The 22,634-nt window shown below is 34.5% G+C and overlaps 1 protein-coding gene across 2 annotated transcripts in view; it reads left to right on the forward strand.

Moving 5' to 3' along the window:
• Positions 1-22,634, forward strand: part of LOC133654239 (NGFI-A-binding protein 1-like) — a 40,101-nt gene that overhangs the window by 15,595 nt on the left and 1,872 nt on the right. For both annotated transcript variants that reach the window (XM_062054475.1, XM_062054557.1), the window contains exons 2-7: positions 7,139-7,938; positions 8,015-8,148; positions 8,217-8,262; positions 10,531-10,650; positions 14,613-14,781; positions 18,316-18,456. In XM_062054475.1, the coding sequence (XP_061910459.1) occupies positions 7,141-7,938; positions 8,015-8,148; positions 8,217-8,262; positions 10,531-10,650; positions 14,613-14,781; positions 18,316-18,456 (1,408 nt within the window). In that variant the 5' untranslated portion in view covers positions 7,139-7,140. The remainder of the gene's footprint in view (positions 1-7,138; positions 7,939-8,014; positions 8,149-8,216; positions 8,263-10,530; positions 10,651-14,612; positions 14,782-18,315; positions 18,457-22,634) is intronic.

The raw sequence follows: 22,634 nt of genomic DNA on the forward strand, positions 1-22,634 counted from the left end.
TTTGATTTCTCTTTTTGTTTCATTATATACAAGATAAAACACATAATGTAATAAAAAAGAAAAATATGATAAACAAATCAGTTAAAAAAAAATGTGAAAAACTCAGTATACTGTTTTCCACACATTTTTTATATTCATTTATTTTTTCAATTTCTCTTTTTTTTTCTCGTTATATTATGTTTTATATCTTAATTTCTTTTATTTCTTTGTCATCTTAATAAATATCTATCTTTCATTTCTTATGCTAGTTGACAATAATAAAAGGCATTTCTTTTAAACGTAACATATTCTCTTTATTATTAAGGAAGATGTTATCAACAAAACGTTTTTTTAAACGTTTTACTTATGCCTGGTTCACACCAACGGCGCTTGCCGCGCTTTAAAGCGGCGAGCAAAGCGCCGTCATTTTTGTCAATTTTTCCACGAATATCCCGATCTCTGAAGTAATGTTATGCTTTGATACGCTCTGATACAAATTCTTTCCTGCTTTGTTACCAATCCTCACGATTTGATGCCGCTTTGATCCAGCTTTGATTCGCTTTAAATCACGCTTTGATACGTTTTATTACGCTTTATTGAACTTTATTACGCTTTGATGCGATTATTATTTTGTGAATTTGATGAATATATTGCGTGCGCACACATAATATAATAAAAAAGAGAAATATGACAAAAAAATAAGAAAAAAATGTGAAAAACTCAGTATAATAAGTTTTCCCCACATTTTTTAGATTTATCTATTCATGTGATTTCTCTTTTTGTTTTATTATATACAAGATAAAACACATAATGTAATAAAAAAAGAGAAATATGACAAAAAAATAAGAAAAAAATGTGAAAAACTCAGTATAATAAGTTTTCCCCTCATTTTTTAGATTTATCTATTTATTTGATTTCTCTTTTTGTTTTATTATATACAAGATAAAACACATAATGTAATAAAAAAGAAAAATATGATAAACAAATCAGTTAAAAAAAAATGTGAAAAACTCAGTATACTGTTTTCCACACATTTTTTATATTCATTTATTTTTTCAATTTCTCTTTTTTTTTCTCGTTATATTATGTTTTATATCTTCATTTCTTTTATTTCTTTGTCATCTTAATAAATATCTATCTTTCATTTCTTATGCTAGTTGACAATAATAAAAGGCATTTCTTTTAAACGTAACATATTCTCTTTATTATTAAGGAAGATGTTATCAACAAAACGTTTTTTTAAACGTTTTACTTAGGCCTGGTTCACACCAACGGCGCTTGCCGCGCTTTAAAGCGGCAAGCAAACCGCCGTCATTTTTGTCAATTTTTCCACGAATATCCCGATCTCCGAAGTAATGTTATGCTTTGATGCGCTCTGATACGAATTCTTTCCCGCTTTTTTTTACCGTTCCTCACGATTTGATGCCGCTTTGATCCCGCTTTGATATGCTTTAAATCACGCTTTGATACGTTTTATTGCGCTTTATTGAACTATATTACGCTTTGATGCGATTATTATTTTGTGAATTTGATGAATAAATTACGTGCGCACACATAATATAATAAAAAAGAGAAATATGACAAAAAAATAAGAAAAAAATGTGAAAAACTCAGTATACTAAGTTTTCCCCCACATTTTTTAGATTTATCTATTCATTTGATTTTTCTTTTTGTTTCATTATATACAAGATAAAACACATAATGTAATAAAAAAGACAAATATGATAAACAAATAAGTAGGGATGTCCGATAATGGCTTTTTGCCGATATCTGATATGCCGATATTGTCCAACTCTTTAATTACAGATACCGATATCAACCGATACCGATATCAACCGATATATACAGTCGTGGAATTAACACATTATTATGCCTAATTTGGACAACCAGGTATGGTGAAGATAAGGTCCTTTTTAAAAAAAAAAAAGAATCAAATAAAATAAGATAAATAAATTAAAAACATTTTCTTGAATAAAAAAGAAAGTAAAACAATATAAAAACAGTTACATAGAAACTAGTAATTAATGAAAATTTGTAAAATTAACTGTTAAAGGTTAGTATTATTAGTGGACCAGCAGCACGCACAATCATGTGTGCTTACGGACTGTATCCCTTGCAGACTGTATTGATATATATTGATATATAATGTAGGAACCAGAATATTAATAACAGAAAGAAATGGGGGGAGGGAGGTTTTTTGGGTTGGTGCACTAATTGTAAGTGTATCTTGTGTTTTTTATGTGGATTTAATAAAAAAACAAAAAAAAAAACGATACCGATAATTTCCGATATTACATTTTAACGCATTTATCGGCCGATAATATCGGCAGACCGATATTATTGGACATCTCTAACAAAAACCCAAATGTTGTCCCTCTCTCTGATAAAATATGGTAGCAACAAGCTCCCACTTCTTACAGTGTGGTGAGTCCGAGTGCTGCAAAAGCCTTTGGACCAAATAACCTTTTGTCTATTTATAGTCGGGTTATCAATAAACAATGATGTCACAGTCACATCAAAAACATTGAACATGTTCTACAATGTAAATAGTAGAAATTCAGAGTGTAAAATGTTGCAAGAACAAGAAGTGACACGTAGGCCAGAAGCCTCATGAGCAGATTTACTCAAGTAAATGTTAAAAAAAATCATTTTAATCACACGGAAAATACATTTATAACACAGTATACATGTTTTTATCCTGACAGCATGTCCCTAATGTGCGTGTGCGTGTGTGTGTGTGTGTGTGTGTGTGTGTGTGTATTTGAGATGTCCGATAATGGCTTTTTTGCCGATATTCCGATATTGTCCAACTCTTAATTACCGATACCGATATATACAGTGGTGGAATTAACACATTATTATGTCTAATGCTGGATGCATTAAACCAGGGGTGTCCAAACTTTTTCCACTGAGGGCCGCACACAGAAAAAGGTAAGCATGCAGGGGCCATTTTGATATTTTTCATTTTCAAACCTTAGCAAAATATATGGATTTTTATTTTTTTTTTAACCTATAGGGCTGCCGGGGACCATAAAGGGTCTCAGTCATTAAAATGTAAAAAAAATAACTCAAATTATTATTATTTTTTGTTTAACACTTACAGTAAATCTCTATATCAATTTCAGGTGGATATAAAGTAAAAAAATAAAATAAAATAAAAGGTTTTATGCCTTTTCTGTCAAAGACAACTTTGTTTTTTATAGTAAAACTGAAATATGCAGTATTTAGTAATTAAAGCCCTGAAAGATCAATAATGCAGGACACCATTGATTTTAATTATTTAATATTTTTGAGTAATCACAGTGAAATGTTAAATAAAATCCTACTAAATATATTTGGGATCCAAAAGGTCCCCCACTCATAAAGTGATACATTTTTATTAGTTTTTTTTAACTTTTCACACTTAAATTACGAGATCAACCTCAGATGTATCTGTTGATTTTACGTTTCAACTATTATTTTGTTTGTATTATGCTCTTTTGTCAAATAAAACTTTGATGTTTTTTTATGGCAACCACACAATATATGCAATATTTTGATGATATGTTTTAAGTAATAATTCATTATAACATAGATTTTTAGTCTTTTTTTTTTTTTTTTAGCAATGACAAAAAAAAGAAAAATAAACAAAGACAAAAGAAAAAAAAGCAGCCTGCATGGCAGCTTTGTGTCAACATTGCAACTTTTTCTTGTTAGATTTCACCTCATTCCACTTTTTTTTAAATGTTTTTTTAAATTTTTGCAATATTATCAATTTTGCAATTTTTGCAGAATGTGTGGGGGGCCGGTAAACAATTAGCTGCGGGCCGCAAATGGCCCCCGGGCCGCACTTTGGACACCCCTGCATTAAACAATGTTACAAGGTTTTCCAAAATAAATCAACTCAAGTTATGGCAAAAAAATGCCAACATGGCACTGCCATATTTATTATTAAAGTCACAAAGTGCATTCTTTTTTTTAACATGCCTCAAAACAACAGCTTGGAATTTGGGACATGCTCTCCCTGAGAGAGCATGAGGAGGTTGAGGTGGGCGGGGTTAGGGAGTAGCGAGGGGTGTATATTGTAGCGTCCCGGAAGAGTTGGTGCTGCAAGGGGTTCTGGGTATTTGTTCTGTTGTGTTTATGTTGTGTTACGGTGCGGATGTTCTCCCGAAATGTGTTTGTCATTCTTGTTTGGTGTGGGTTCACAGTGTGGCGCATATTTGTAACAGTGTTAAAGTTGTTTATACGTTCACCCCCAGTGTGACCTGTATGGCTGTTGACCAAGTATGCCTTGCATTCACTCGTGTGTGTGAAAAGCCGTAGATATTATGTGACTGGGCCGGCACGCAAAGGCTGTGCCTTCAAGGTTTATTGGCGCTCTGTACTTCTCCCTACGTCCGTGTACACGGCGGCGTTTTAAAAAGTCATACATTTGACTTTTTGAAACCGATACCGATAATTTCCGATATTACATTTTAAAGCATTTATCGGACATCTCTAGTATATATATATATATATATATATATATTAGGGCTGCAACTAACGATTCATTTGATAATCGATTAATCTGTCGATTGTTACTTCGATTAATCGATTAATAATCGGATAAAAACGAAAAAAAGCTCTGCGCATAGCATAGATCCAGCGAATCGATGACTAAATTAATCGGCAACTATTTTAATAATCGATTTTAATCGATTAGTTGTTGCAGCCCTAATATATATATATATATATTAGGGCTGCAACTAACGATTAATTTGATAATCGATTAATCTGTCGATTATTACTTCGATTAATCGATTAATAATCGGATAAAAGAGACAAACCACATTTCTATCCTATCCAGTATTTTATTTAAAAGAAACAGCATACTGGCACCATACTTATTTTGATTATTGTTTCTCAGCTGTTTGTAAATGTTGCAGTTTATAAATAAAGGTTTATTAAAAAAAAAAAATACATTTTTATTAAAAAAAAATAAAAAATTAAAATACTGTGCGCATGCGCATAGCATAGATCCAACGAATCGATGACTAAATTAATCGGCAACTATTTTAATAATCGATTTTAATCGATTTAATCGATTAGTTGTTGCAGCCCTAATATATATATATATATATATATATATATATATATATATATATATATATATATATATATATATATATATATATATATATATATATATATATATATATATATATATATATATATATATATATATATGTATTAGTGATGTAACGATACCAATATTTTGGTACCGGTACTAAAAAATGTTTGGTACTTTTCTAAATAAAGGGGACCACAAAAAAATGGCATTATTGGCTTTATTTTAACACAAAAATCTTAGGGTACATTAAACATATGTTTATTATTGCAGTTAAGTCCTTAAATAAAATAGTGAACATACTAGACAACTTGTCTTTTAGTAGTACGTAAACAAACAAAGACTCCTAATTTATTTATACATGTGCAGTAACATATTGTGTCATTTATCGACCTATTATTTAGTCAACATTATTAAGGACAAGTGGTAGAAAAGGGATTATTAATCTACTTGTTCATTTACTGTTAATATCTGCTTACTTTCTTTTTTAACATGTTCTATCTACACTTCTGTAAAAATGTAATAATCACTTATTCTTTTGTTGTTTGATACTTTGCATTAGTTTTGGATGATACCACAAGTTTGGGTATCTGGGATCTGAGCCGAGGACGTGGCCCTTTGAGACACTGGTGATTTAGGGCTTTATAAGTAAACTTTGATTGATTGATTGAATAATAACGTGATCATTTTGACAGCCCTATCCAAAGTCATTAAAAACAAAGAAAGACGGGCAACAGGAAAGGAACTCCCACTAACTTTTTTTCAGTTCAAATTTTTGGTCATGTCCTCAAACACTCTGAGGTGTGTCAACTTAAACGGGTTCCCTTTAGAATATTCCCTGGGGGGCCCAAAACAATCAGGGTACTTTGAGCTCCTATGGTTTAGACCAGGGGTCACCAACGCGGTGCCCGCGGGCACCAGGTAGCCCGTAAGGACCAGATGAGTCGCCCGCTGGCCTGTTCTAAAAATAGCTCAAATAGCAGCACTTACCAGTGAACTGCCTCTATTTTTTAAATTGTATTTATTTACTAGCAAGCTGATCTCGCTTTGCCTGACATTTTTAATTCTAAGAGAGACAAAACTCAAATAGAATTTGAAAATCCAAGAAAATATTTTAAAGACTTGGTCTTCACTTGTTTAAATAAATTCATTAATTTTTTTACTTTGCTTCTTATAACTTTCAGAAAGACAATTTTAGAGAAAAAATACAACCTTAAAGATGATTTTAGGATTTTTAAACACATATACCTTTTTACCTTTTAAATTCCTTCCTCTTCTTTCCTGACAATTTAAATCAATGTTCAGGTAAATGTATTTTTTTATTGTAAAGAATAATAAATACATTTCAATTTAATCCTTAATTTTAGCTTCTGTTTTTTCGACGAAGAATATTTGTGAAATATTTCTTCAAACTTATGATTAAAATTCAAAAAAAATATTCTGGCAAATCTAGAAAATCTGTAGAATCAAATTTGAATCTTATTTCAAAGTCTTTTGAATTTCTTTTAAAATTTTTGTTCTGGAAAATCTAGAAGAAATAATGATTTGTCTTTGTTAGAAATATAGCTTGGTCCAATTTGTTATATATTCTAACGAAGTGTAGATTGGATTTTAACCTATTTAAAACATGTCATCAAAATTGTAAAATTAATCTTAATCAGGAAAAATTGCTAATGATGTTCCATAAATTATTTTTTAAATTTTTTCAAAAAGATTAGAATTAGCTAGTTTTTCTCTTCTTTTTTTTCCGGTAGAATTTTGAATTTTAAAGAGTCGAAATTGAAGATAAACTATGTTTCAAAATTTAATTGTCATTTGTTTCGTGTTTTCTCCTCTTTTAAACCGTTCAATTAAGTGTAAATATCATTAATTATTAATAATAACTTAGAGTTAAAGGTAAATTGAGCAAATTGGCTATTTCTGGCAATTTATTTAAGTGTGTATCAAACTGGTAGCCCTTCGCATTAATCAGTACCCAAGAAGTAGCTCTTGGTTTCAAAAAGGTTGGTGACCCCTGGTTTAGACAGAAGTGACAACAGGTTGTGTTCATTGAGCGTTCTCTTCCCCCAGGTATGGCCGCGGTCTTGCCGAGGACGCTGGGTGAGCTCCAGCTCTACCGGATCCTGCAGCGAGCCAACCTTCTCTACTACTATGAAGCCTTCATCCAGCAGGGCGGTGACGATGTGCAGCAGCTGTGCGAGGCCGGTGAGGAGGAGTTCCTGGAGATCATGGCACTGGTCGGTATGGCCAGTAAGCCATTGCACGTACGCCGCTTGCAGAAAGCGCTACGCGACTGGGTCACCAACCCGGCCATCTTCAACCAGCCCCTGACCTCACTGCCGGTCTGCAGCATCCCTGTCTACAAGCTGCCCGAAGGCTCCCCGACATTACTGAGTCCCCAGGACCGGGCCAATACATCCAGCACCAAGATGACCAAAGCGGTCGCGACCTGCTCCGACGCAGGAAAGCTGGACGTGACCCGGGACAAAGTGTCCGTAGGGTCTCCCCTCCAGGGAAATAGCGAAGCTCGGTTCTGGTCGGGACACAGCAACGATAGCGAGCACAGCCTTTCCCCTTCTGACCTGGGCTCGCCGTCCTCACCCAGAGAAGTGATGGAGGCTCTGGATGCGGCTGCCGTGCAGTCGGTCCTAGAGTGCGTGGACAGGATGGCACCAGGACTTGCCAAGGCGGACATCGCTGATGTCAAAGAGCAGCTCAAGAGCAACAAGAAACTGGCAAAGATGGTCGGACACATCTTTGACCTGAGCGACGAGGATCCGCGGAGGGAGGAGGAGATTCGCAAATACAGCGCCATCTACGGACGCTTCGATTCAAAGAGGAGGGACGGCAAACACCTGACACTCCACGAGGTGCCGCCTCGTTCCTTCAGGTGTAGAAACATTCCAACCGATCAATTTCGGCGCTCACGTTTACCTTCTTGTGCAGCTGACGGTGAACGAGGCAGCAGCCCAGCTCTGCATGAGGGACACTGCCCTGCTGACCCGCCGCGATGAGCTCTTCGGACTCGCCCGGCAGATCTCTAGAGAGGTCACCTATAAGTACACCTACCGCACCAGCAAGTAAGACGCATCGTTATGTTCTGCCATCACAACCACGCCTTCTGAACAACTTTGCTGTTTGTCCTCAGGTCTCGCTGTGGAGATGAGCCCTCTCCTAAAAGAATTAAAACTGAGGTCAGTTTCTTTGGGTCTTCTGATTTTACAAACCCCAAAACCAGTGAAGTTGTGTAACATCCCACAGGTGAACAGGCTAATTGGGAACAGGTGGGTGCCATGATTGGGTATAAAAGCAGCTTCCATGAAATGCTCAGTCATTGACAAACAAGGATGGGGCGAGGGTCACCACTTTGTCAACAAATGCCTGAGAAAATTGTTTAAGCTATTGCAAAGAATTTAGGGATTTCACCATCTACGGTCCGTAATATCATCAAAAGGTTCAGAGAATCTGGAGAAATCACTGCACGTAAGCCATGATATTGCAGACCTTGGATCCCTCAGGTGGTACTGCTTTAAAAAGTGACATCAGTGTGTAAAGGATATCGCCACATGGGCTCAGGAACACTTCAGAAAACCACTGTCAGTAACTACAGTTGGTCGCTACATCTGTAAGTGCAAGTGGCAAAAAAGACTGAGAAAGTTGAGGAATGCTCATCAAACACTTATTTGGAACATCCCACAGGTGAACAGGCTAATTGGGAACAGGTGGGTGCCATGATTGGGTATAAAAGCAGCTTCCTTGAAATGCTCAGTCATTCACAAACAAGGACGGGGCGAGGGTCACCACTTTGTCAACACATGCGTGGGCAAATTGTTGAACAGTTTAAGAACAACATTTATCAACCAGCTATTGCAAGGAATTTAGGGATTTCACCATCTACGGTCCGTAATATCATCAAAAGGTTCAGAGAATCTGGAGAAATCACTGCACGTAAGCCATGATATTGCAGACCTTGGATCCCTCAGGTGGTACTGCTTTAAAAAGTGACATCAGTGTGTAAAGGATATTGCCACATGGGCTCAGGAACACTTCAGAAAACCTACAGTTTGTTGCTACATCTGTAAGTGCAAGTGGCAAAAAAGACTGAGAAAGTTGAGGAATGCTCATCAAACACTTATTTGGAACATCCCACAGGTGAACAGGCTAATTGGGAACAGGTGGGTGCCATGATTGGGTATAAAAGTAGATTCCATGAAATGCTCAGTCATTCACAAACAAAGACGGGGCGAGGGTCACCACTTTGTCAACAAATACGTGCGCACATTGTCGAACAGTTTAAGGGTAACTTACGCATCTGTGAAGGCACCATTAATGCTGGTTCTGGAGCAACGTATGTTGCCATCCAAGCAACGTTATCACGGACGCCCCTGCTTATTTCAGCAAGACAATGCCAAGTGTGGAGGATGCATATATGTTTAAGAGTTCTTTTTTTTTACATAGCCATCTTTAGAGTAGCTAGTACTTTTCCTTTGTATATTCTACCAGTATCTTTTTGTCTTCAGATTGTCTGTTTAGTGTCTTAAACCATCAGGAATGTGAAACCAAACCCCCACATCTTCCTTATCAGTGTTGCGAGGGAGAGAGAGAGGGGGCTTTCTTTATGTGCAAGAAGTTGGCTTTTCCGTTTGAATGTCAGATCAACTAGAGTAGCCGATATGAATGTATTGGTTAAGTTGACCTCCTAAAGCTTTAGTAAAACTTGAAAATATTCCATTTCTGTCTTGATGGTCCTTCTTCCTCAGCATATATGTCATCGAAAGAACTTGGGATTGACCAGTAACTTAATTTTCCTGGGAGGAAGAGCTGGTCGACGCAACAATTGCCACGTGGTACAACAGCATGGCTTCATAGTAACAGAGTGCGGGTACTAGACTGGCCTACCTGTAGTCCAGACCTGTCTCCCATTGAAAATGTGTGGCGCATTATGAAGGCGAAAATACCACAACGGAGACTTTTGAACAACTTAAGCTGTACATCAAGCTAGAATTGGAAAGAATTCCACTTCAAAAATGTGTCTCCTCAGTTCCCAAATGTTTACAGAGAGTTGTTTAAAGGAAAGGCCATGTAACACAGTGGTAAAAAAAACTTCTTTGCAATGTGTTGCTGCCATTAAATTCTAAGTTAATGATTATTTGCAGGAAAAAATGAAGTTTCTCAGTGTGAACATGAAATATCTTGTCTTTGCAGTCTATTCAATTGAATATAAGTTGACAAGGATTTGCAAAATTCTGTTTTTATTTACCATTTACACAACGTGACAACCTCACTGGTTCTGGGTTTTGTACTATGAAAAAAGGATACTAGCAATCTTGACTAGGAGAATAACAAATATGTCTGTGTTCGATACACCTGGATGAGAAGTTCTTTAAGCTACTCCGGACAATGGATGGAAACACACCAACCCAAAAGAAGTGCCACTCAATGTCGCTCGTTTGCATCTTTAGGAGAACTTCTTTGACATCCAGGAGGCGCTGCAGGCCATTCACATGAGGCAGGAGATGCTGCGGGAGCAGCTGGCCTGCGCTAAGTCCAAAGGAGACGAAAGCATCGGACGGAATCTGCAGGTACGCTCATCTGGCCGTCACACATACCGTATTTTTCGGAGTATAAGTCGCACCGGCCGAAAATGCATGATAAAGAAGGAAAAAAGCTATATAAGTCGCACTGGAGTATAAGTCGCATTTTTGTGGGAAATGTATTTGATAAAAGCCAACACCAAGAATAGACATTTGAAAGGCAACTTAAAATAAATAAAGAATAGTGAACAACAGGCTGAATAAGTGTACGTTATATGAGGCATAAATAACCAACTGAGAACGTGCCTGGTATGTTAACGTAACATATTATGGTAAGAGTCATTCAAATAACTATAACATATAGAACATGCTATACGTTTACCAAACAATCTGTCACTCCTAATCAGGCCCGGCCCTAACCAATCTGGCGCCCTAGGCAAGATTTTAGGTGGCGCCCCCCCACATCGGCAGTGAAGTGTATATACTCACAAGAAACCGCGAATAGCTTTGTCTTTGACCTTTTTTTTTACTTAAAGAAAGCAAATTAACAATCAGAATAGTTAACAAGATAAAAAAAAATATGAATAAATAAATGAATACAAAAAATAAATAAATGAATATATGAAATACAATATTTTTTACGTACATAAACACAAAACAAAACGTGTCAACAAGTTGCATAAAATAAATTAAAAATACAATATAAATAAGGCACTGCACAAAACAAGATATCAAACCAGTATGACTTTAACATCTATATTACAAAAAAAGGGGATCCTACATAGTTCTCTATTTGTGCTTTTTAATATTGCATTAACTAGAATGACTTACAAATGACTGTACACCAGGGAGTACTGTAATTACCTAACGTTACATTATTATTTTCCATAACAATTTAGCCCCCTCCACAATATTAACCCGACGTTAAAACAGAACTAGCTATTTATTGATTAGCAATTGCCGAATCATGTAACATTAGCTTAATGCTAAAAAGCCAGGTTACTATCACATTCTGTAACAGACAAATAATTTCATGTAGGCTAACGTTACCTACCTGCTACCTCTGTCTTTTTCTCGTTTCTCCTCCTCTTCTTTTCTATTTTTTCTTCCCTGGGCACCTGACAGTTTTGGCCGTTTTGACATCTTGTGTTGATTTTTTGATGTGGTGACGTCCAAAAAGAGTCATGATACGGGAAGGGAGGGGGCGCACCGTGCGGGGGGACGTAATGTTGTAACAAATAATATTTCTATTAAATAGGCTTTACTTTGCATTTTAATTAACGTGGGATTATTTTTCGTATTTAAAAATAATAGTACCAACTTTTTTTTAACTTTTTTTTTTTTCTCCAACATTTGTGGCACTGGCGTGGCGCCCCCTGATGGACGGCGCCTTTAGCATTTGCCTATACGGCCTATGCCACGGGCCGGCCCTGCTCCTATTCGCTAAATCCCATGAAATCTTATACATCTAGTCCGGGGGTCGGCAACCCGCGGCTTTAGAGCCGCATGCGGCTCTTTAGCGCCGCCCTAGTGGCTCTCTGGAGATTTTTCAAAAATGTATGAAGAATGGAGAAAGATGAGGGGAAAAAAAATCTATTTTTTTTGTTTTAGTATGGTTTCTGTAGGAGGACAAACATTACGCAAACCTCCCTAATTGTTATAAATCACACTGTTTATATTAAACATGCTTCACTGATTCGAGTATTTAGCGAGCGCCGTTTTGTCCTACTTATTTTGGCGGTCCTTGAACTCACCGTATAGTTTGTTTGCATGTATAACTTTCTCTGACTTTCTAGGACGTGTTTTATGCCACTTTTTCTGTCTCATTTTGTCCACCACACTTTTAACGTTGTTCATGAGTGTACAAAGGTGAGTTTTGTTGATGTTATTGACTTGTGTGGAGTGCTAATCAGACATATTTGGTCACTGCATGACTGCAAGCTAATCGATGCTAACATGCTATTTAGGCTAGCGATATGTACATATTGCATCATTATGCTTCATTTGTAGCTATATTTGAGCTCATTTAGTTTCCTTTAAGTCATCTTAATTCAATGTATATCTCATGACACACTATCTGTATGTAATATGGCTTTTAATTTTTTGCGGCTCCAGACAGATTTGTTTTTGTATTTTTGGTCCAATATGGCTCTTTCAACATTTTGGGTTGCCGACCCCTGGACTAGTCTCTTACGTGAATGAACTAAATAATATTATTTGATATTTTACGCTAAAGTGTTAATCATTTCACACATAAGTCGCTCTTGAGTATAAGTCGCACCCCCGGCCAAACTATGAAAAAAAACTGCGACTTATAGTCCGAAAAATACGGTACATACAAACATACATACATTTTGAAACATTTTCAAAACAAAAAGTATTGTCTTTGGTTAATGACATAGTCCAACAAAAAAATCGTACACTAGATTTCAGGACAATCAATCAAAGAAGAGGATAAAGTAAGACTTTAGGGTGTTACACTTAAACACTTTTGTGGTCTTAATATATCAATCAAATTGTCGCTAAGATGGGTAGAAGTATCGCTGCTGTTACACTGCAAAAAGTCAGTGTTCAAAAACAAGAAAAAAAAAAAAATAAATTAGGGGTATTTTATTTGAACTAAGCAAAATTATCTGCCAATAGAACAAGAACATTTGGCTTGTCAAGACTTTCCAAAACAAGTAAAATTAGCTAACCTCAATGAACCTAAAAATACCTTAAAATAAGTATATTCTCACTAATAACAAGTGCACTTTTCTTGGTAGAAGAAAAAAAAGAGAACTTTTTGCTCAATATGTTGAAAAATATTCTTAAATGCTAGTGCCATTATCTTGACATAATGATATGCGCTCGGCATTACATTTCTTGAAACCAGCAAACTTATACTAAAAACTAATTTATTGTTCTTAATGGAAAGGCAACAAGGCAAGCGCTTGTTACTCTCGGGGTCTCCTAGCCGCTCAGGCAAATCATATGGTCTAAAAATGCATTTTTCCATGGATAACATGACATCATCACGCCAAGTTCGTGCTTTTTCAGTCAATTAGTGCGCATATATACAGCCCGGCCCCCGGACAACATTTTTTTAATTGTAATATAGAGGAATTTATCTGAATGTGCATGAACTATTTCTGTTCAAAATTGTTAGAAATGTTAAATGTTTAAATATTAACTGTCAGTTTACTGTACTGTGCCAACTGTACTACTATATGAGTACGTCTTTTCTATTGTTTCATTGAAAATAAAACAGCAAAGTCCATTTGGCTGTCATCTGTTTTAATTATGAGACACAATTGTGTCAAAGTCATGATTTTTTTTTTTTTCATGCTTGAATTAAGAAATGATTATTTTTAAAAATAAGTTTTATACTTGTGAGTGTTGATGACACAGCTTTGCAACAGTTGATATTCTAGTTTCAAGCATGTTTTACTCAATATAGGTCATCAAATCTCAGCAACAAGCTGTAATATCTTACTGAGATCATTTAGGACCAAAACCCTTAAAACAAGTAAAACACTCTAACACAAAATAGTGAGAAGAATTATCTTATCAGGCAGAAAATAAGCAAATATCACCCTTATTTGAGATATTTCATCTTACTTAGATTTCAGTTTTTGCAGTGCAGCCAGTTGGTAATGTCACGGCTGTCGTCACGGCAACACGGCACCGATGTTGGCTATTGATGAGCTTGTTCCCGTCATTGAGGCGTGGAAACACGCCTTTTTACGCGCGTGACTTCCTGTGTCAGCGTGTCGCGCGCACTCAGTCTGCGTTTGTGCGCCTGTCAGGCTGATGCGATTTCCCATAACGCTCTTCAGAGAAGGAAGAGATTACACGGCTGGCGTACAATGAGAGCCCTGCGGAGGACACGGCACGTTGATGCTCTAATTCACGACGACAGAAACGACGATCATTTCCAGACGTTTTCATTGACGGGGCCCCCTTTTTTTTTTTTTCCGTATCAGGGGACCGCGAGTCCAGAGTCACGTGACCTGTCTTTGTGTGTTCAGATGCAGCTGGAGCGTCTGCTGGCGAGGCAGATGGAGATCCTGCAGGATGCGGCGGTGCAGGAGCGGCTTCAGGCTCTGGACTGGAGGATCCCCCCCGCCGCCTTGAAGTACCTGACTGACGCCCAGAACACCAACGGGGCCGCGGTTGACGCCAGCAGAGAGACCCAGGGTACCGTGCTTTTCCTCTTTGGCTGGTTGCATGCATGGGCTAATGTGAGAATGAGTTTCTTCATTAATATTCACTCTGCAGGGCCTCTTCTCTTCTTCCTCCCTCACTCACAGTGACAGCTTCTTCTATTGCACTGCCTACAAATCCCACAATGCACCTGTAATCATTCCACTGTAACAGTTCTACTGGGTGCTCCCCAAAGTCATGCGTATACGACTTAATCATTTTTAAAAGGTACAATTTTAATCATCATAGGATTTGATTAAAATTGTCATTTTTAAAGTAAATAATTATATTAAAAGTCAACCATTAATTAAATAATAATTATTTGCAAAATAATAAGACACAACATGATATGTGGGTATATTTACAGTATATACAGTCGTGGTCAAAAGTTTATACACGCTTGTAAAGAACATAATGTCATGGAAAAACAATGCCACTGTTTTTAGCGGTAACATTCAAGCAACAGAGCTGCCAGTTTTTTTGTTTTTTACCATAAAATCTTGTTTTTGGTTGCCCTCAGAGGGTCGCTTATAACAATGAGTAATATATGAATATTTACATATATATATATATATATATATATATATATATATATATATATATATATATATATATATATATATATATATATATATATATATATATATATATATATATATATATATATATATATATATATATTGTTGCGTTTGACCAGCGTTCCTCCAATGGGGAATCCAAATTGCTAGTCTCTCCCAGATTCTTTTTATGGCAATAAGCTGACGTTTATATTCAATCACCAGGCAGTAGTTGGTATTTTGTGGTTTATTCTCCAAGCTTAGAGGACAAACGTGAGACCAACCCAGTACACAAGCGTTCCCTCGCCCAGTCTAGATCGGTCTACCAAAACCCCGGAACTCCTGTGTACTTCCCTCTGTCCCTTACCCCCCACCCTCCTTTGTTTAGACTACTTCTTGTGTTATCTCTACTCTCTGCATTCCACTGCTAGAAGACCGACACCTTACTTTGCAGACTAGCCATGGAAGGAAGAATACTAGCTATTTTGTAATACGATTATTGAGGGAAAGAAGTAACACTTAAATATGGATATGGTTCTGAACTGGTTCCAACAAAATATATATATATATATATATATATATATATATATATATATATATATATATATATATATATATATATATATATATATATATATATATATATATATATATATATATATATATATATATATATATATATATATATATATATATATATATATATATATACTAGAGATGTCCGATAATATCGGACTGCCGATATTATCGGCCGATAAATGCTGTATGTATGTATGTATAAAATACATTAACAATATTTTTTTTTTTACATAAGCTGCAAAAAAATGTTTAAATTTTACTTTACAAACTGGCAGCTCAGTCACCAGAATTTTACAGTTAAAGCAGTGTTGTTGTTTTTACAGCACATAAAAGAATTGAATAAATGGAAAAACAATACCACTGTTTTTAGCAGTAAAATTCAGGCAACAGAGCTGACAGTTTGTTTGTTTTTTACCGTAAAATCTTGTTTTTGGTTGCCCTCAATATATATATATATATATATATATATATATATATATATTCATATATACGTATATATACATATATATGAATGAATGAAATAAGTTTATTTTGGTCATATATATATATATATATATATATATATATATATATATATATATATATATATATATATATATATATATATATATATATATATATATATATATATATATATATAAAAATGAATGAATGAATGAAATAAGTTTATTTCGGTCATATATCTATTTTTTATTTTTATACTTTGTAGCACTTTGAGATTTTAACAAATGTAAAGTGCGTAACAAATGCAATTAATTATTATTAATTGCATTTGTTACGCACTTTACATTTGTATATATATACATATATATATACATATATATATATATATATATATATATATATATATACATATATATATATATATATATATATATATATATATATATATATATATATATATATATATATATATATATATATATATGTATGTATGTATGTATATAAAAAATATATTAACAATATATTCTTTTTACATAAGCTGCAAAAAAAATATTTGAATTTTACTTTAAAAACTGGCAGCTCAGTCACCAGAATTTTACAGTTAAAACAGTGTTGTTGTTTTTTTACAGCACATAAAAAAATGGAATAAATGGAAAAACAATACCACTGTTTTTAGCGGTAAAATTCAAGCAACAGAGCTGCCAGTTTGTTTGTTTTTTACCGTAAAATCTTGTTTTTGGTTGCCCTCAGAGGGCCGATTTAAATATATTATATATATATATATATATGTGTATATATATATATATATATATATATATATATATATATATATATATATATATATATATATATATATATATATATATATATATATATATATATATACATATATATGTATATATATATATATATATATATATATATACATATATATGTATATATATATATATATATATATATATATATATATATATATATATATATATATATATATATATATATATATATATATATATACATATATATGTATATATATATGAATGAATGAAATTAGTTTATTTTGGTCATATATATATAAATGAATGAATGAATGAAATAAGTTTATTTCGGTCATATATCTATTTTTTATTTTTATACTTTGTAGCACTTTGAGATTTTAACAAATGTAAAGTGCGTTACAAATGCAATTCATTATATATATATATATATATATATATATATATATATATATATATATATATATATATATATATATATATATATATATATATATATATATATATATATATATATATATATATAAAATATATTAACATTATATTAAATATATTAAATGGAAAAACAATACCACTGTTTTTAGTGGTAAAATTCAAGCAACAGAGCTGCCAATTTCTTTGTTTTTTACCGTAAAATCTTGTTTTCGGTTGCCCTCAGAGGGACGATTTTAACAGTGAGTAATATATGAATATATATATATATATATATATATATATATATATATATATATATATATATATATATATATATATATATATATATATATATATATATATATATATATATATATATATATATATAATAAAAAGCATTGGGTTTTTTTTACAGCATATACAAAAATGTATTAAATGGAAAAAACAATACCAATGTTTTAAGCGGTAAAATTCAAGCAACAGAGCTGACAGTTTGTTTGTTTTTTATCGTAAAATCTTGTTGTTTTAATGTTTTTTTTGTTTTTCAAGCGGTAGAAAATGGATGGATGGATATATATATATATATATATATATATATACATATATATATATATATATATATATATATATATATACAGTATACTGTATATATATGTGGGTATATTGTATATATATGGTATGTAGAGTGTCTGTGTGGAGCATCTGGTAAATTAAACTGCTGGAATGAACCTCGTGTCTTTTCTGCGTGTTTTCTTTAGATGAGCGACCCATGAACCTGCGAGTTGTCAGTCAAACCATGCAGGAAGGTGACCTCCCGCTGGGCAAACAGCTGGCCAACGAGCTGAAACGTCATCACAACCACAACAGCAGCACAGAAGAGACCAAAACAGCAGCGACAGGTTCGTGGTGCTTTGACGCAGATCACATGCTGTGCTCACTGTCCGTTTTGCATGAAGAAGTGCTATTCCTAGCCCCTTCCTGCTCTTTTACTGATAAGAGTAAAATGGCAAATTTCTCTCAGAATTACCACTTTCGCCCGTGGCATGCAGCATCAATGCTGGTTAGGGATGTGACGATCAACGGCATTATGATAACTACGGTAAAACTCCTGACGGTTGGTATTACCCTTTTAGATTAAAATAATCCAAAAACCGAGATCGATAAATACCCTTTGATAAACTCACAGACTGACTGGTGCCATCTAACGTGAAAACGAGAGACATTAACTTATTTCCCCATTAAGAAACAAACTAACCCAATCCAAACTTACTGTCTGAGCAACTATGGTATTCAATTGTGCACATTTGAACCTACAAACTGCTTTCTTAACACACAGTCTGATCTACAGTATACAGTACAAAACAATATTTATGGATTCAAGGAGCTGTATTTATCATACTTGTACTCATATTTAAAACAATACAAGCTCAGCCATTAAAAGAGATACAATACCAAGACCAAAAACATTATCAGTTCAGTATAAGAAACACAAAACATGCAAAATAGTGGGTTTTCTAACAGTGTGTCTATTTATTTTAGTTATTTTTAATTAAATAACTTAGAATAATTAAAGCTGCAAGCAGCGATGGACGGGACCGACTTTGAGGGCTCATAAAATCCAAACCGGAGCAGTAATTTAAACTCTTTTATCAACTTTTAATCAGAAGGGTTCAATCTCTCTCCTCTGCTAATTTGAAGCCGACACGACAAACGCGCTCAGAGGAGATAATGTTTGAAAAAAGGGGACAGTTTTTACACAACTTTTGTTTTGAAGGGGGAATTGCAAACTTCCTGTTGATTTTTGCTGGGGGTTGTCAGTGTATGAAATATAGGTCTAAGTGAGACCTACTTAGAGGTTTTTGTTTCATGTCTCTACGACATTCCTACTGGGAGTTACAGGCATTTTTGTCTGTGTTTTCTTCCTAGGGGGCGCTAGAGCACAATTTTGAGTTTTGGGGTTTGGTTTTTTGATTAGATCGCAATTTTTTTGCCAGTCCTGATGTGTGTGTCCAATTTGGTGAGTTTTGAAGCATGTTAAGGGGGTCAAATTACAGCTCAAAGAGGCGGCGGTATAATAATAAAACGCTAGAAATACAATAGGGTCCTCTGTCCCAAAGGGACTCGGTCCCTAATAATACCATTTATAAGTACTTTTTCAGCACACTCAACAATACCGCGATAATGATGATAACCGTGACAATTTTGATGGCAATAACCGCGATATGAAATGTACATGTGACAGTCTCAAGCCGTGGTGTGGGTTCCAAGGACCACCAAGCGCAGACATTCTGCGAGCAGGTGTAGACTTCTTTATTTTTCAGTAAGAAAAAGTCTCTTGCGGGTTGCTTTTTTAGCTCTGCCGCTTTCACTGCTCGCTCCTCGGTTCGCTTTTCAGCCTTCCGCGTCGTCTCGCTCTCTTCCGCGCTGCATGTGTTGCTGTTCGCTCTCCAACTCCTTCCGCCCCGTCGTTCTCGGCTGCCGCCCTTTTACACACTGAGAGGGGATTACTCAATTGTGCCCAGGTGCGCGATCCACGTGCCTGATCTTGTTTGTTGCGTCGAACCCGGTGCGCCCCGGCGAGCGAGCCTCCTCGCCGCCATCTTGGAGCGGGCTCCGGTGTGCCCTGCCTCGCTGTCGGACTGCCGGCCCCGCCTCTCCACAGTACATATCGTTACATGCCTTCTGCTGGTCTTGAATTGCAGTAGTGGTGGGTTTGATCCCTGGTCGAACACATTTTTGTTAAATTTGTTATTGTGTTACAAAAAAAAAATGTCTTTGTCATAAACTTGTTTTAGTACAAAACATGCATCAGTTTAAATTAACGTTTCATTAAAAAGGATACAAACAATATATAGATAAACTCTAATTGTATAGTCATCGAAATAGGGATAAACAAAAATATGTAGAAAATATACATAATATTTCTGAAGGATTTTAATTATTGTATTTCAAGGTAAAATCTATTTTTAAAGAGCAGGCAAATACTATGTTTCCCGTGTTCAGTAAAGATGAAATGAATAATTTACAATGTATTTATCAAATATGTAATATTATCAATGTGCAGGACACTTTACTTAATAAATGTTGTTATTGTACAGATAATCATTTATACTAACTAGTGCTGTCAATTTGTTTTAAATCACATTTTTGAATTTGGACTAATCATGATTAGTCACAGGTTCTTAAAAAGAATTCCACCTGAAAAGTTTCAAAAATGTGTCTCCTCAGTTCCCAAACGAGTGTTGTTAAAAGGAAAGTGGTAAAAACTTTTTTATGTGTTGCTGCCATTAAATTCCAAGTTAATGATTATTTGCAGAAAAAAATGAAGTTTCTCAGTGTGAACATGAAATATCTTGTCTTTGCAGTCTATTCAATTGAATATAAGTTGAAAGGGTTTTGCAAATCATTGTATTCTGTTTTTATTTACGAATTACACAACGTGACAACTTCACTGGTTTTGGGTTTTGTAATTAATTTCAATCAACCATAAACTAAAACTTGCTTATCAGGTAACATCTACGTTTAAGGTAAAGGAGCGTGTATGTTAAAAATAAATATTGTGATGTGTCTTGTGATTTTATCACACTTGGTATTTTTGACAGCCCTAATGTATACATTTTATTTGCTCTGGACAGACGGTTCAGATTATACACTGCAAAAAGTCAGTGTTCAAAAACAAGGGGAAAAAAAACAAAAATGAGGGGTATTTTACTTGAACTAAGCAAAATTATCTGCCAATAGAACAAGAAAATTTGGCTGGTCAAGACTTTCCAAAACAAGTCAAATTAGCTAACCTCAATGAACCCAAAAATACCTTAAAATAAGTATATTCTCACTAATAACAAGTGCACTTTTCTTGGTAGAAAAAACAAATATGAGACCTTTTTTCTCAATATGTTGAAAAATATTCTTAAATGAAGTAAATGCTAGTGCCATTATCTTGACATAATGATATGCGCTCGGCATTACATTTCTGGAAACCAGCAAACTTACACTAAAAACTAGTTTATTGTTCTTAATGGAAAGGCAACAAGGCAACGCTCAGGCAAATCATATTGTCTAAAAATGCATTTTCCCATCGATAGCATGACATCATCGCGTCAAGTGCGTGCTCTTTCAGCCAATTAGTGAGCCAGGAATATATGTATGTATATACACTACCGTTCAAAAGTTTGGGGTCACATTGAAAAGTCCCCATTTTTGAAGGAAAAGCACTGTACTTTTCAATGAAGATAACTTTAAACTAGTCTTAACTTTAAAGAAATACACTCTATACATTGCTAATGTGGTAAATGACTATTCTAGCTGCAAATGTTTGGTTTTTGGTGCAATATCTACATAGGTGTATAGAGGCCCATTTCCAGCAACTATCACTCCAGTGTTCTAATGGTACAATGTGTTTGCTCATTGGCTCAGAAGGCTAATGGATGATTAGAAAACCCTTGTGCAATCATGTTAACACATCTGAAAACAGTTTAGCTCGTTACAGAAGCTACAAAACTGACCTTCCTTTGAGCAGATTGAGTTTCTGGAGCATCACATTTGTGGGGTCAATTAAACGCTCAAAATGGCCAGAAAAAGAGAACTTTCATCTGAAACTCGACAGTCTATTCTTGTTCTTAGAAATGAAGGCTATTCCACAAAATTGTTTGGGTGACCCCAAACTTTTGAACGGTAGTGTGTATATATATATATATATATATATATATATATATATATATATATATATATATATATATATATATATATATATATATATATATATATATATATATTTTTTTTTTTTTTTTTTTTTTTTTTTTACAGCCGGACCCCCCAATTTTTTTTTTATTGTAATTTTGAAGAATTCATCTGAATGTGCATGAACTATTTCTGTTCAAAATTGTTTGAAATGTCACATGTGAAATGTTTCAATATTAACTGTCAGTTTACTGTACTGTGCCAACTGTACTACTATATGAGTACGTGTTTTCTATTGTTTCATTGAAAATAAAACAGCAAAGTCCATTTGGCTGTCATCCGTTTTAATTACGAGACACAATTGTGTCAAAGTCATGATTTTTTTATTTCATGCTTG

This window comes from Entelurus aequoreus, linkage group LG01 (genome assembly GCF_033978785.1).
Source record: "Entelurus aequoreus isolate RoL-2023_Sb linkage group LG01, RoL_Eaeq_v1.1, whole genome shotgun sequence".
Lineage (NCBI taxonomy): Eukaryota > Metazoa > Chordata > Actinopteri > Syngnathiformes > Syngnathidae > Entelurus > Entelurus aequoreus.